The following is a 12,625-nucleotide window of genomic DNA, read 5'->3' on the forward strand; positions in this document are numbered from 1 at the left end:
TTAAACTGAGCACAGGTGATTAATTTTGTTTGTGGATTCTATTTATCAACTGGCTATTAATCAGAAAGTGGGTGTAATCACATTTTCATGTTTATATATAAATCATTTAGCCTTATTATTCTTTTTCCATGATACACGTTCTTCCTCGCTCACGATCCAGTCTCATTCGGCCGCCTTGCGCTGAATTGCTTTACACGAGTTGAATGGCAAATCTTGTTTTGCAGATGCCGAGGCTGAACAGAAAACTACAGGCTCAACAGCTAATTATCCAGACAGAAAATAAGATTTACAACTGTTGAAAGGCAATCTGGATGGAGGTCTGATGTAAACACAAACGAGGGCACGTCATGTCCCCCCTCCCCCTGTATTACTAACAATACGCTGTTTAAATCCTTCCATTACGTTTTTAGCTTTTCGCAGAGCACCAATTTGTGGAAATGGCAAACAAAAATAATTAGATGCCCCGTATTTTCTTCTGTTTTATGACTGAGCACCCAACAGAGCTGAAGTGGGTTTAAATTTCAAACTTGGCGACATTATGGCTCTGTTCCAGAATCTAGAGAGCTGCCTAAATATGTAACTGTCTTCTAAGATAGCATCCTAACTGAAACAGAATTCCAATTCGGTTGTTAAGTGATGATGTAAGAAGGGCTGCTTCCAGGTCCAAGCCTCAACTCGCTTCACTTGAGAATACTACCCCAGCAGCCGTTTATGAGCACTGTTTATTCATATTAATCATTTAAGATAAACGCTTTCAAACTTACGGCATACACTAAAGTCTCCGTGCTCACATCGTCCCAAACACAAATAATTTGTATATATATTTTTTATATTTATATTTTCATTGTCTGGCTATCTGGGACTTCAGTATGGAGTTAATGGTTAAGATTATAACTTTTTCGCTAGTATTGTATCACATTGTGAGTTTATATTAGCACCTTTTGTTGTTTTTCTTTTGTTGTCTTTTTTGGACACAGAAGCGCTGCTACGTGACGTCAGACTTAACAAGCGAATAGAGTTGGGAGAAAACTTAAATGCATACATTACTGTGTACAAGTGTGGGGTCTGTAATTTTTTGTTTTTTTATTTTACGTTTCTCATGCTCACCAATGCTGCATTTTTTTAATTAAAAAATACGGTAAAATATTGTGGAAAAATTATTAGAATGCAAAATAACTTTCCTATTTAAATATATTACACAATGTAAATAGTTTTATGTGAATTTTCAGCAGTAATTAAACCAGTCAGTCCTGGTGATAATAATAATAATAAAACAATTATATATTGGACATGAATTAGGTGAATCGTTACTTAAAATCAACAAAATGTGTTAAAGTGACCATCAAAAAAATACAAAATAATTAATTACTAACCCCAAACTTTTGAAAAGTACTATATATTGTTACAAGACATTTGTATTTTGAATATATGCTGTTTTGCATCATAAGTATAAATTATATTTCAAAGTATATTAAAATAGAAAACTTTTATTTTAAATTGTAATAACATTTCACAATATTAAGTTTTTTTCTCATTTTTTTTTTAATAAAATAAAATGCATTCTTGATGAGACTTCTTTACAAAACATTAGTAGTAGTACATTATATTCAAATAAAAAGTTCATACTATCTAATTAGAACTGTTATTAATTAAACATTTTATTAATTAAATATCTCTTTTTTTATTATTAAGCTTGTTGCATTGCGTTCTCCACAAGACATACAGTATTGTTCAAAATAATAGCAGTACAATGTGACTAACCAGAATAATCAAGGTTTTTCGTATATTTTTTTATTGCTACGTGGCAAACAAGTTACCAGTAGGTTCAGTAGATTCTCAGAAAACAAATGAGACCCAGCATTCATGATATGCACGCTCTTAAGGCTGTGCAATTGGGCAATTCCTTGAATTAGTTGAAAGGGGTGTGTTCAAAAAAATAGCAGTGTGGCATTCAATCACTGAGGTCATCAATTTTGTGAAGAAACAGGTGTGAATCAGGTGGCCCCTATTTAAGGATGAAGCCAACACTTGTTGAACATGCATTTGAAAGCTGAGGAAAATGGGTCGTTCAAGACATTGTTCAGAAGAACAGCGTACTTTGATTAAAAAGTTGATTAGAGAGGGGAAAACCTATAAAGAGGTGCAAAAAATGATAGGCTGTTCAGCTAAAATGATCTCCAGTGCCTTAAAATGGAGAGCAAAACCAGAGAGACGTGGAAGAAAACGGAAGACAACCATCAAAATGGATAGAAGAATAACCAGAATGGCAAAGGCTCAGCCAATGATCACCTCCAGGATGATCAAAGACAGTCTGGAGTTACCTGTAAGTACTGTGACAGTTAGAAGACGTCTGTGTGAAGCTAATCTATTTTCAAGAATCCCCCGCAAAGTCCCTCTGTTAAAAAAAAGGCATGTGCAGAAGAGGTTACAATTTGCCAAAGAACACATCAACTGGCCTAAAGAAAAATGGAGGAACATTTTGTGGACTGATGAGAGTAAAATTGTTCTTTTTGGGTCCAAGGGCCACAGGCAGTTTGTGAGACGACCCCCAAACTCTGAATTCAAGCCACAGTACACAGTGAAGACAGTGAAGCATGGAGGTGCAAGCATCATGATATGGGCATGTTTCTCCTACTATGGTGTTGGGCCTATTTATCGCATACCAGGGATCATGGATCAGTTTGCATATGTTAAAATACTTGAAGAGGTCATGTTGCCCTATGCTGAAGAGGACATGCCCTTGAAATGGTTGTTTCAACAAGACAATGACCCAAAACACACTAGTAAACGGGCAAAGTCTTGGTTCCAAACAAACAAAATTAATGTTATGGAGTGGCCAGCCCAATCTCCAGACCTTAATCCAATTGAGAACTTGTGGGGTGATATCAAAAATGCTGTTTCTGAAGCAAAACCAAGAAATGTGAATGAATTGTGGAATGTTGTTAAAGAATCATGGAGTGGAATAACAGCTGAGAGGTGCCACAAGTTGGTTGACTCCATGCCACACAGATGTCAAGCAGTTTTAAAAAACTGTGGTCATACAACTAAATATTAGTTTAGTGATTCACAGGATTGCTAAATCCCAGAAAAAAAAAATGTTTGTACAAAATAGTTTTGAGTTTGTACAGTCAAAGGTAGACACTGCTATTTTTTTGAACACACCCCTTTCAACTAATTGCCCAATTGCACAGCCTTAAGAGCGTGCATATCATGAATGCTGGGTCTTGTTTGTTTTCAGAGTGTACCAGACAGCAGCCATTAAACTAAAAACACTATAAAAACCTCACTGTAAATGCATATCAGTTTTTCCATGGCTGATTGGATATGAAACTTTACACACTAACAGATGTTAATGTCTATTACCACATCTATTTAAGACACTTTAAACCCCATGTTGTGCAGGAAGTGACATCACTCACCAGTTTGCGCTGGCACCATCCACAGACCCCGCATAGTGCCACCAGCCACACGACACACACCGTTAAACCCACCGATACCAGGAACACACTCAGAGACAAAGAACCTGTGGAGAGACAAGGATTTAACATTAGAGCTGCCAAACGTGATGCATTAAGACTGCGTGCTGCTGGTCACTTTCCCTTAACACAGTTATTCCAGTTGTGTTACATGTATGTCAACAGCTTATCAACATGCTAACATCAAACTTCATTGGAATCAACTGAGAGTGCAGGGCACTATTTGTGTTGCTGTCTATAGAGCGTTTCAAAACAGTCACTGGTGAGTAGGGGTGCTCCGATCACGATCGGCCGATCGTTAATGCGCATCTCGTCAGTAAAGCCGGTTTTCTAATCAGCGGTTAATTCCATCAGGTGCGTGATTTCACATAGAACAGCTATTACTACACAGAGCCGTTGTTAACTGAGGAGACGGGCCAATAAACGCTGAAAATTAACGTGATTTGCGCATCTTCTCTATTAACAACGGCTCTGTGTAGTAACAGCTTCTCTATGTCAAATCACGCACCTGATGGAATTAACCGCTGATTAGAGAAGCGGCTTTACTGACGAGATGCGCATAACGATCGGCCGATCGTGATCGGAGCACCCCTACTGGTGAGGATTCATCTCGCTTTGGATGCTGCTTTAGACAGCAAAGCAGTTCACTAGGAACAAGTTTATATTCCAAAAAAGCAAGTAAAATGTTTTACATTTTTTAAGAAATGTCACAAGGCAGTTTCGATGCTTAAGGGGTCATTTAGCATTTCAAAGAGGGCACATATTTAACAGTTCATGCACAAATTAGTAACTAAACGAAATGCTGATTAAATGGTTGTGTCATCTGAAGGACAAAGTGACTCACAGCTCTCTCAGCCATGTGTATCCTAAAAAATCATACCAATTTATCCCTTTGAACCTTGATAAAAACAAAAAATATTTAAAAGCATGGCTGAAGGTCCAGAAAAAATTCTAAAGAAACATATTAAAAATATATATATATATTAAATATTGAATAAATTCTATAATAATATAATTACATTTTGAAATAATTATGCCAAATAATTGCTTGTGAAAATGGTCTCAAGAAGATTTCTAATAAAATAATAATGCAAAATTAAACTAAATCCTTTTTTAAAACATGCTTTATAAGAAAAGAATGTAAAGTATAAAAGATGACACAAACAGTATATGAATGAAGTACATAATGAAGAAACAGGGTTTAAAAATTAGATGAGAAAAAAACATGATTTACAATAAAATAAAAATAGGATAAAATAATAATAATAATAATAATAATAATAAAATATAAAATAAAATGTAAAAAAAATATATATAAAAATGTAAAATATAAAATAAAATATATAAATAAAATAAAAATAATATCTATCTATCTATCAACAATATAATATAAAATAAATGGTATGCTGATGAAGATCTCATGTACAAAATCCTGAATACGTATGCTTAATAATAATAGACTACATAATATAAAAACTAAAAATGCATGTGAGTGATAAACATCTCTAATAAAAACCCTAAAGAAACATGCTTTATGATAAAATAAAACTAAACTATACTAACAAATGTTTATTAGGCATGGGGGCAGATCTAATTCATTATGATTAAGCTGACCTCTACTACACTCCCCATTGCCATTTTTAAATTAGGCAAAGAAAGTTTTTTGAAGGACAGGAATTGATTTCATTTCTCTGGTGCAGCAGTGAAGTGAGAGGGGGCGGTGAAATAAAACGCAGGCAGCTGCTCAGAAAAGGGATTCATCTTCACTGAGATGGGCAGAACAGAGAAAGCAGTTAAACTGACTAAAACCCACGTGAAATATAGAAAATATAGTCTGGTCCAATACAAGCGGACTGACCCCGTCATGACATTAGAGTCCATAAGAGTCCGGGTGAGGTCTGAGTCCCAGCGCGTCCGTCAGACTCTCAGAGCTGAGGAGATTTAGGTGGGAGGTGAGGAGAATAGAAAAGCTCTGAAATCAAGCGACCGCCGCTTTCTTTTTTTCCTTTTGAAACTGCTGTTTAGAAGCACAGTTGAAAAGTTTGATGTTTGGAAGGGTAATACTTTACATCAAAAAAGTGAGAGAAAATTTGACAGTAATCCAGTAACTGAGAAGGCGAAGAAAAGAGGGAATAATATATATAGTGCAAAAAAAGAAAAGGAGAAAGGGGGCAGAAGGGAGCAGGATAAATGATTTTATAAGAAATATAAAAATGAGGAAAATTACAGTGAGAGGAGGAAGAGGAGATAAATGTGCGAGAGAGAGTGTGTGCTGAGGTTATGGGAATTTTCTATCCTTTTATTTAATGTTATCAGCATATTACTCTTATGAAGCCAGACGTCTGACTAATGGCATAAAGGCTGATTCATACCCCAGCTAAACAGGAAGAAACCGTCTGACTGACCTGGAAAAAACACTTTTTTATTAGCATTTGTTTCTTGCTTTTACAGTTAAAATATCTAAACATAAACAAGATACATTTACTGGAGAAGTTAAGCTGTGTAATTATTCCTTATGACCCAATGGCAAATATTTTTTTTGTTTTTAAGCTTAAATCTAACATAATTTATTGAGTTGCATTAAAAACAAGAAAACTATTTTCCATCGAGGTAGGACAAAATGAACTTATTTCAAGATTTATTATTTTAAAACAAGTTATATCTTCTAAGCTATTTTAAGTGAGTAAATGTATCGTTTTTAGTCATTTTTATTCGAAAACTACTTATTGAAAAAAAAATGGTATGAGTATGATAATTATAAAGAAACATGCATTGAACAATAAAAATAAAATATTAAATCGTGTGCATAGTATGCAAATCCTAAAGAAATATGTTTTACACAAAAAGAATAATAAAATAGATAGAATACAATATTGCATGGGTGATGAAGGTCTCAAGTACAAAATCTGAAAGAAACAAGCTTTATAAAAAATTATAAAGCATATAAAGTATTAAAAAAAATCAGATGTGTATGAGTGATGAAGTACATGAAGAAAGATGGTTAAAAAAATTCAATATTTAAAAAATGATTATTATTACAGCATACGAGTAATACAAGTCTCAAATAAAATCCTAAAGAATTATAATTCAATAAAAATAAAAAATAATAAATAAATAAAAATAAAATAAAATTTGGGCATAGCATTTTGTCTGAAATAAATCACCACACCACAAATGAAAAAGAAAGTTTTGGTGAAAAGACTAATTATTTTTAAATAATACTGTGTGACATTGCAAGAAGGCATTGACAAAAACAGCAGCTATGTCCTAGTGATCGTAGTGATCAGAAATTCATCTTTCCTCCTGTAGACAAGATGTCTTCACTTCTGTTGGTCTGTTGGCAACACTCACTGTACCGTGAAAGATGAAAAGTGTCTCTGAGGGGTGATATCTGAAAACCGCTCCCCACTGACTGCACCATTAGCAACTTTATCTAGCCTTTCTGGCCTTTCAGAAGCAGACACAATGAGAGAGAAGACAGGAAGCAATATGGAGAAGATGAAGGGATCAGAAAATGACCTGGAAATAGATGGACTCAAATCTGAACGATTACTCTGACAGGGCAAAATTCAGAACTGGCTCCCATTTAAATAATTCATGTGTGAACTTGAAGTAAACTGGCTACACTAAAAAGGAAGTTGAGTGACAGGAAGAGGAATCTAGGTCAATAAACACTCAAATAAACCAGTTTCAACATTTTTGTTTTTGAAAACTTTCCAACAAGGTTTTTTGACTCAAAATGTTATAGTCTGTAATGCTCACCAAGACTGAATTATTTATCGCAAATACAGTAAAACATACTGTAGTAATATTTTAAGAATATTTTACAATTTAATAACTTCTCATTTCACTACTTCCTTACATATAAATTCAATTGTATAAACTTAACTGGAAATTAAAACTCATGCACAAATAAATTCTGAAAGCCGCACATCCCTGATCTCTGATCTGTGAATCGAACAATATGACACTACATATATAAGCCAATTTATAAGCAAATTAGTGGCTTAGTGGAACTCAATGATCACCTGTAAATAATGTTGAGAAAATCCTCTTGATAAAGTCTGTTATGAGACACTGGCCCAAATAATAACATCCCTGTGGCCCGGCGCATTTTGGGCCATGGCACGTGTGACAAATGGGGCCATGTCGTTTCTCTTCGGACATTTCTCAAGCAGCGGCAGCAAGGATTCTGACAAGGTTGGGCCAAATAACTGACAAGATTATTTGTGGGTCAGATCCACAGCAAAGCCACGAGAGCAGATCCTTCACTCGTGTGTGACGGGACGAGCCTATAATGGCACTGACTGACAGATTTCAGTCCAACTTTAACAGCTGATGATGTACAGTAGATGCATGATTGCATATTTCAAGTGATTTAAATATATATATATATATATATATATATATATATATATATATATATATATATATTTAAATATGAGCAGGCCTACAAGCTGGGATTGGTAATGCTGCACTGTAATCATAGTTATTTATTTATATTTTTCATTATATTTTATTATATGATATTGGTTTGAGAGTATTTTATTTAGTGGAGAACTTTGCAGCAGTATTTTATTTCTTATCCTGTTTTATTTTATATATATTTTATTAAAAAGTATTTTTAAAAAGTGTAAACAAATTTTACATTTTCAATTTTTTATAGTAATAAACAACCTGCAGTTTAATGTTTGCATTTCTTTCCCTTACTGTACCGAAAATGAACCGAACGGTGACTTTAAAACCGAGGTACGTACCGAACTGTGAATTTATCGTACCGTTACACCCCTAATAATTACAATAAAAACAACAACAGTTTGTGGTAATAATATACACAATATATATACAACTTTTTTTTCAAAGGAAATAACGTAACCTTGGTTCTCTGAGATAAAGGAACAAGTACTGCGTCTGCTAAGACACTTTGGGGAAAACTCCTTTTTCTCAGAATACTGAAGCCTTTTTCAATAATGCAGTGTAACTGCTCGGCCATTGGTTCATGCAGTGTATTAAAAATGAGCCTATGGCGATACAGCCTGCTGGAGCCCGCCAATATGAGCGAGGCATCAGGTTATATAAGCGTAAACTTCACCATAGGATCCTCAGGGTACTTCAACTCAAGCAGCTACATAGAACAGCCAGCAACGCAGTACTCGTTCACATATCTCAAGAGAACCGAGGTTGCGTTAGTAACCGAGTACGTTTCTTAATGATACTTCACTCGTACTGCGTCTGCTAAGGTGCTTTGGGAAACCAGTAAAATCCCACCGTGCTGTTAAAGGAATGACCAATGCCAGAACTTCCCTCACAAATTTGTGCAATGGAAACTCCACTAGACCAAGACCAGGAAGAGGCAATTCCTCTTGTTGAGTGGGCTTTTACTCTCAAGGTGCAGTGAAGGATCAAAGAAGAGTATGCTAGCTTGATAGTTTCAGTTATCCATTTGGAAAGTCTCTGCTTCGTGACCGGAGACCCTCTGGTGAGGTCACCGAAGCATCCAAAAAGCTGATACGACAGCCTGAATGGGGAGGAATGCTCAATGTATATTCTCAATGCCCTGACGGGGCAAAGTAGATTTAGCTGTTGGTCCTACTCCAAAGGGGGAAGCAATGAAAGAGCTTTCACCTGTGCTCTGAATGGAGACTAGAGCACTTTAGGGACATAAACATGCCATGGCTTCAGGACGAACTTGAAGTCATTGAGCCCAAATTCGAGGCAGGTAGGGCTCACCGAGAGCATCTGCAGATCACCTATATGCTTTATCAATGCTAACGCCAGTAGCAGAGCAGTTTTTAGCATAAGGAGACGAAGGCCAATGGACTGTAGCAGCTCCAAAGAAGAGCGATTAAATATTGCAGTTTCCCCAGTAACGGCTGTACACGAAGCAGCTCTGCGATCATAAACACTGCATTACAGGTAAAATTAAATAAAAATGCCAGCGACACATTTCTGAATACAGTCGGTTCCCTTCAGACACATTCAAATAAAGACATCCACGATGCGTTTTTACTCGAAACTTGCAGCAATCATATTTATAAAATGAAATAATTTCCTTTTGAAGTTTAATCTAGCCATGTAGCGACTCTTGTCTTTCCGTCCCCAAATGTAAGGCTTCTTGAAATTATTATTAAGACATTTCTTATACCATTTTATCGTATTTAAAATTGTATGGCCTTAAGTTTGATACAACTCACTTCAGGAGTTTTTAAGGACCCACAGCAGATCAGTATTTAAGAGCCCGTCGGGCAGAGTGCTGATACATTTTGGTAGCCCGACTGGAAAACACAATAGCCCCGGGGCGTCGGGCTAACGATTTTGCAAGCCCTGATGTGACACTGAAGACTGGAGTAATGATGCTGAAAATTCTTATTAATATATATATAATAGATAGATAGATAGATAGATAGATAGATAGATAGATAGATAGATAGATAGATAGATAGATAGATAGATAGATAGATAGATAGATAGATAGATAGATAGATAGATAGATAGGTAGGTAGTGGTAGAAATGCATTAGTACATTCTAGAACAGTGCTTTCAGTTTGTGCACTGGTTTCAGGTCCACAGGGAAGCTCTTAGTAAACCATGCATCAACAGATGATGTGAGTGCCCTTAAAGCAGCTAAATTACAGCCAGAACTGAGGCCTCTTTGATCTGATCAAAGACAAAGTGCAGACTACGGACAAAACGGGATAAAAGCCACTGCTAAAGATCTGGAAGAATCGCAGGGCAAAGGACCAGGTCTAAAATGCTAACCCTGACAGCGGGTCAGAAGCAAGCACCGCCCAAACAGCAGGAGACGGCAATGTGTGGGAGCTCTGGGTCTCCAGTAACCTACTTACAGATGGGCCAACAGAGGCTGTAGTCCATTCACAGCCCTCCATGTCTGCACAGCCCGTCAAGAGGCTTATTTAGGCTAACTCGGGCCCCGCGCGGTCCCCAAAGATCCAGCTGTCTGCTGGTGTCATCAACTTAGTGTCTATATGAGGAACTGAGTTTCTCATCATTGGGAGATGGGAAAAAAACTGGAGCAACTGAATGCATTTTTCTTTCATATTGGAAAAAATGAAAAAAAAAAAGGAAGAAAAAAAAATGGAGGAACCAAATGTGTTTTGTTGTTTTTCTTTGTTTGTTTTTGTTTATATTTGACAAAGGCAAAGTGTACAGCAGAATGATATTTGACTATTTTATTTATTTACCCTTTATTTGTCCTGACAGGTTACTCGGAACAACTTTACCTTATGATAATAGCCTGGCTAGCAAACTGAAACTACAGTAAAACAATGGATTATGGACTATAATACTTATAATAACTTTATTACTTAAAGTTGTTATTAAAATGCATATTTGTTATTAATTGTAAAAATATTTTGAACGTGTTTATTTTTAGATTTTACATTATTATTATTATTTTAAATATATGTCAATATTGCTTTATAATTGTTATTTTATTTTAGCTTTAGCTATTTTCTTAAAGTTAATTGAAAATCAGAAATTGGCAAATAAAATTATTTTATATATTTTTTATATATATTTTAATAACAAAAATATGATTTTTATGAACATTTTGTTGATGAAAATCAGGAATGTTTTTATTAATATGTTAATCATATTTTTATATTTTCATTTTTTTGTATTTTCAAGTTTACTCAAATATTTAACATTTGCATTTTAATGTTACGTAAATCTTTATTAATGTTTTTGTCATTTTATCAGTTTATTTATATATGTCTGTAGGTGTTATAAACTGTTTAGTTTATTATTAAGTTATTTTCAGTTTATTATCATTTAGTTAGTCAGGCTTACTTCTTTTAGTGCATTAAGTTCTTTTGCCAACCTAATATATATATATATATATATATATATATATATATATATATATATATATATATATATATATATATATATATATATATATATAATTTCAGTAATTTTTATTTTATTTTAAGCAACAATTATTCTTAATGGTTTTAGTTTTAACTAACTATACTAACCCTACATAAAAATACTGTTTGGGAACAATGATTTAAGAAAAAAAAGGTGAAAAATAAAAATGTTTTGAAAGAAGAACGAGAATAATATGACTGTACTATGTATGCATTTCTCCATGATTGGGAGATAACTGGAAACTGGAGCAACCGAATGCTCTTTTTTTTTGTTCATATTTGACAAAGACAAAGTGTACAGCAGTCTGCTATTTTTACTATTTTATTTATTCACCCTTTATTTGTCCTGACAGGTTATTGGGAACACGTTGCCTTTATAATAACAACCTGGCTAGCAATCTGAAACTCTCCCGGTGGTGATGAAATAGATGTAATTTGCCACATGGTTCGGCAGGGCCGGCTCGGTGAGAAACGTCTGACCCAATAAAGAACAATCGTGATGAGCCAATCAAAGATTATGTAATACTGAGCAATGATGCCGGACAGCGGCCCGAAACAATACGGCTTTCCATTACAAGATACTTTCTATCTAAAGATGATCATATTACGCCAAAGAACTTCATCTATTTTTAAAGCAAAATGTCCTGCTGGGATTTCAGCTGTCACAGGTACATTGCTTGAGCTTGATGCTCTTACTACATTTGGGATTATTATTATTATGATTCCCAAACACTTTCCTCCGTCTGCCACTATTCTGACAAACATCCCAAACCCATTTATTAATCAATAAAAAAATCACTGATGAAAGTCCTAATTGACAAAGGTCTTGAATCATCTTGTATTTGTATATCTATTTTTATTTTATTTTATATCAGTCAACATTTATTTAATTTCAAATAAGGAAAATACAGAAAAACATCTGACCTGAAATCACTTCCTCTTTTCTCCTCTCTGAGCGAGACCCAGAAACACAGATTCTCACAGCTTGGTCTCAAAGATGAAGCAATGAATCCAAAACAAGTTCAAAACTATATCTTTGAAATTACTTGCAAACCACAACTCAACACAAAAGGTGAAGCAAGTGCATATTAACTTGCTCTCAAAGTTTGGTTAAAGGATGCAGACATAAACTCCTTGCATAAGCAAACAGTCTATTAGCATTGCATTTACATTTATTCATTTAACAGATGATTTCATCCAATGCAACTTACAACAAGGAATACAAGCAGCGATTAATTTTGAGGAGGCAATAACACAATA

The 12,625-nt window shown here is 34.8% G+C and overlaps 1 protein-coding gene across 3 annotated transcripts in view; it reads right to left on the bottom strand.

Moving 5' to 3' along the window:
• LOC113105668 (synaptotagmin-7) overlaps positions 1-12,625 on the bottom strand; it is a 120,079-nt gene that overhangs the window by 79,232 nt on the left and 28,222 nt on the right. For all 3 annotated transcript variants that reach the window (XM_026266888.1, XM_026266889.1, XM_026266891.1), the window contains exon 2: positions 3,420-3,523. In XM_026266888.1, coding sequence (XP_026122673.1) covers positions 3,420-3,523 — 104 coding nt within the window. The remainder of the gene's footprint in view (positions 1-3,419; positions 3,524-12,625) is intronic.

Source organism: Carassius auratus, chromosome 7, assembly GCF_003368295.1.
Source record: "Carassius auratus strain Wakin chromosome 7, ASM336829v1, whole genome shotgun sequence".
Classification (NCBI taxonomy): Eukaryota; Metazoa; Chordata; class Actinopteri; order Cypriniformes; family Cyprinidae; genus Carassius; species Carassius auratus.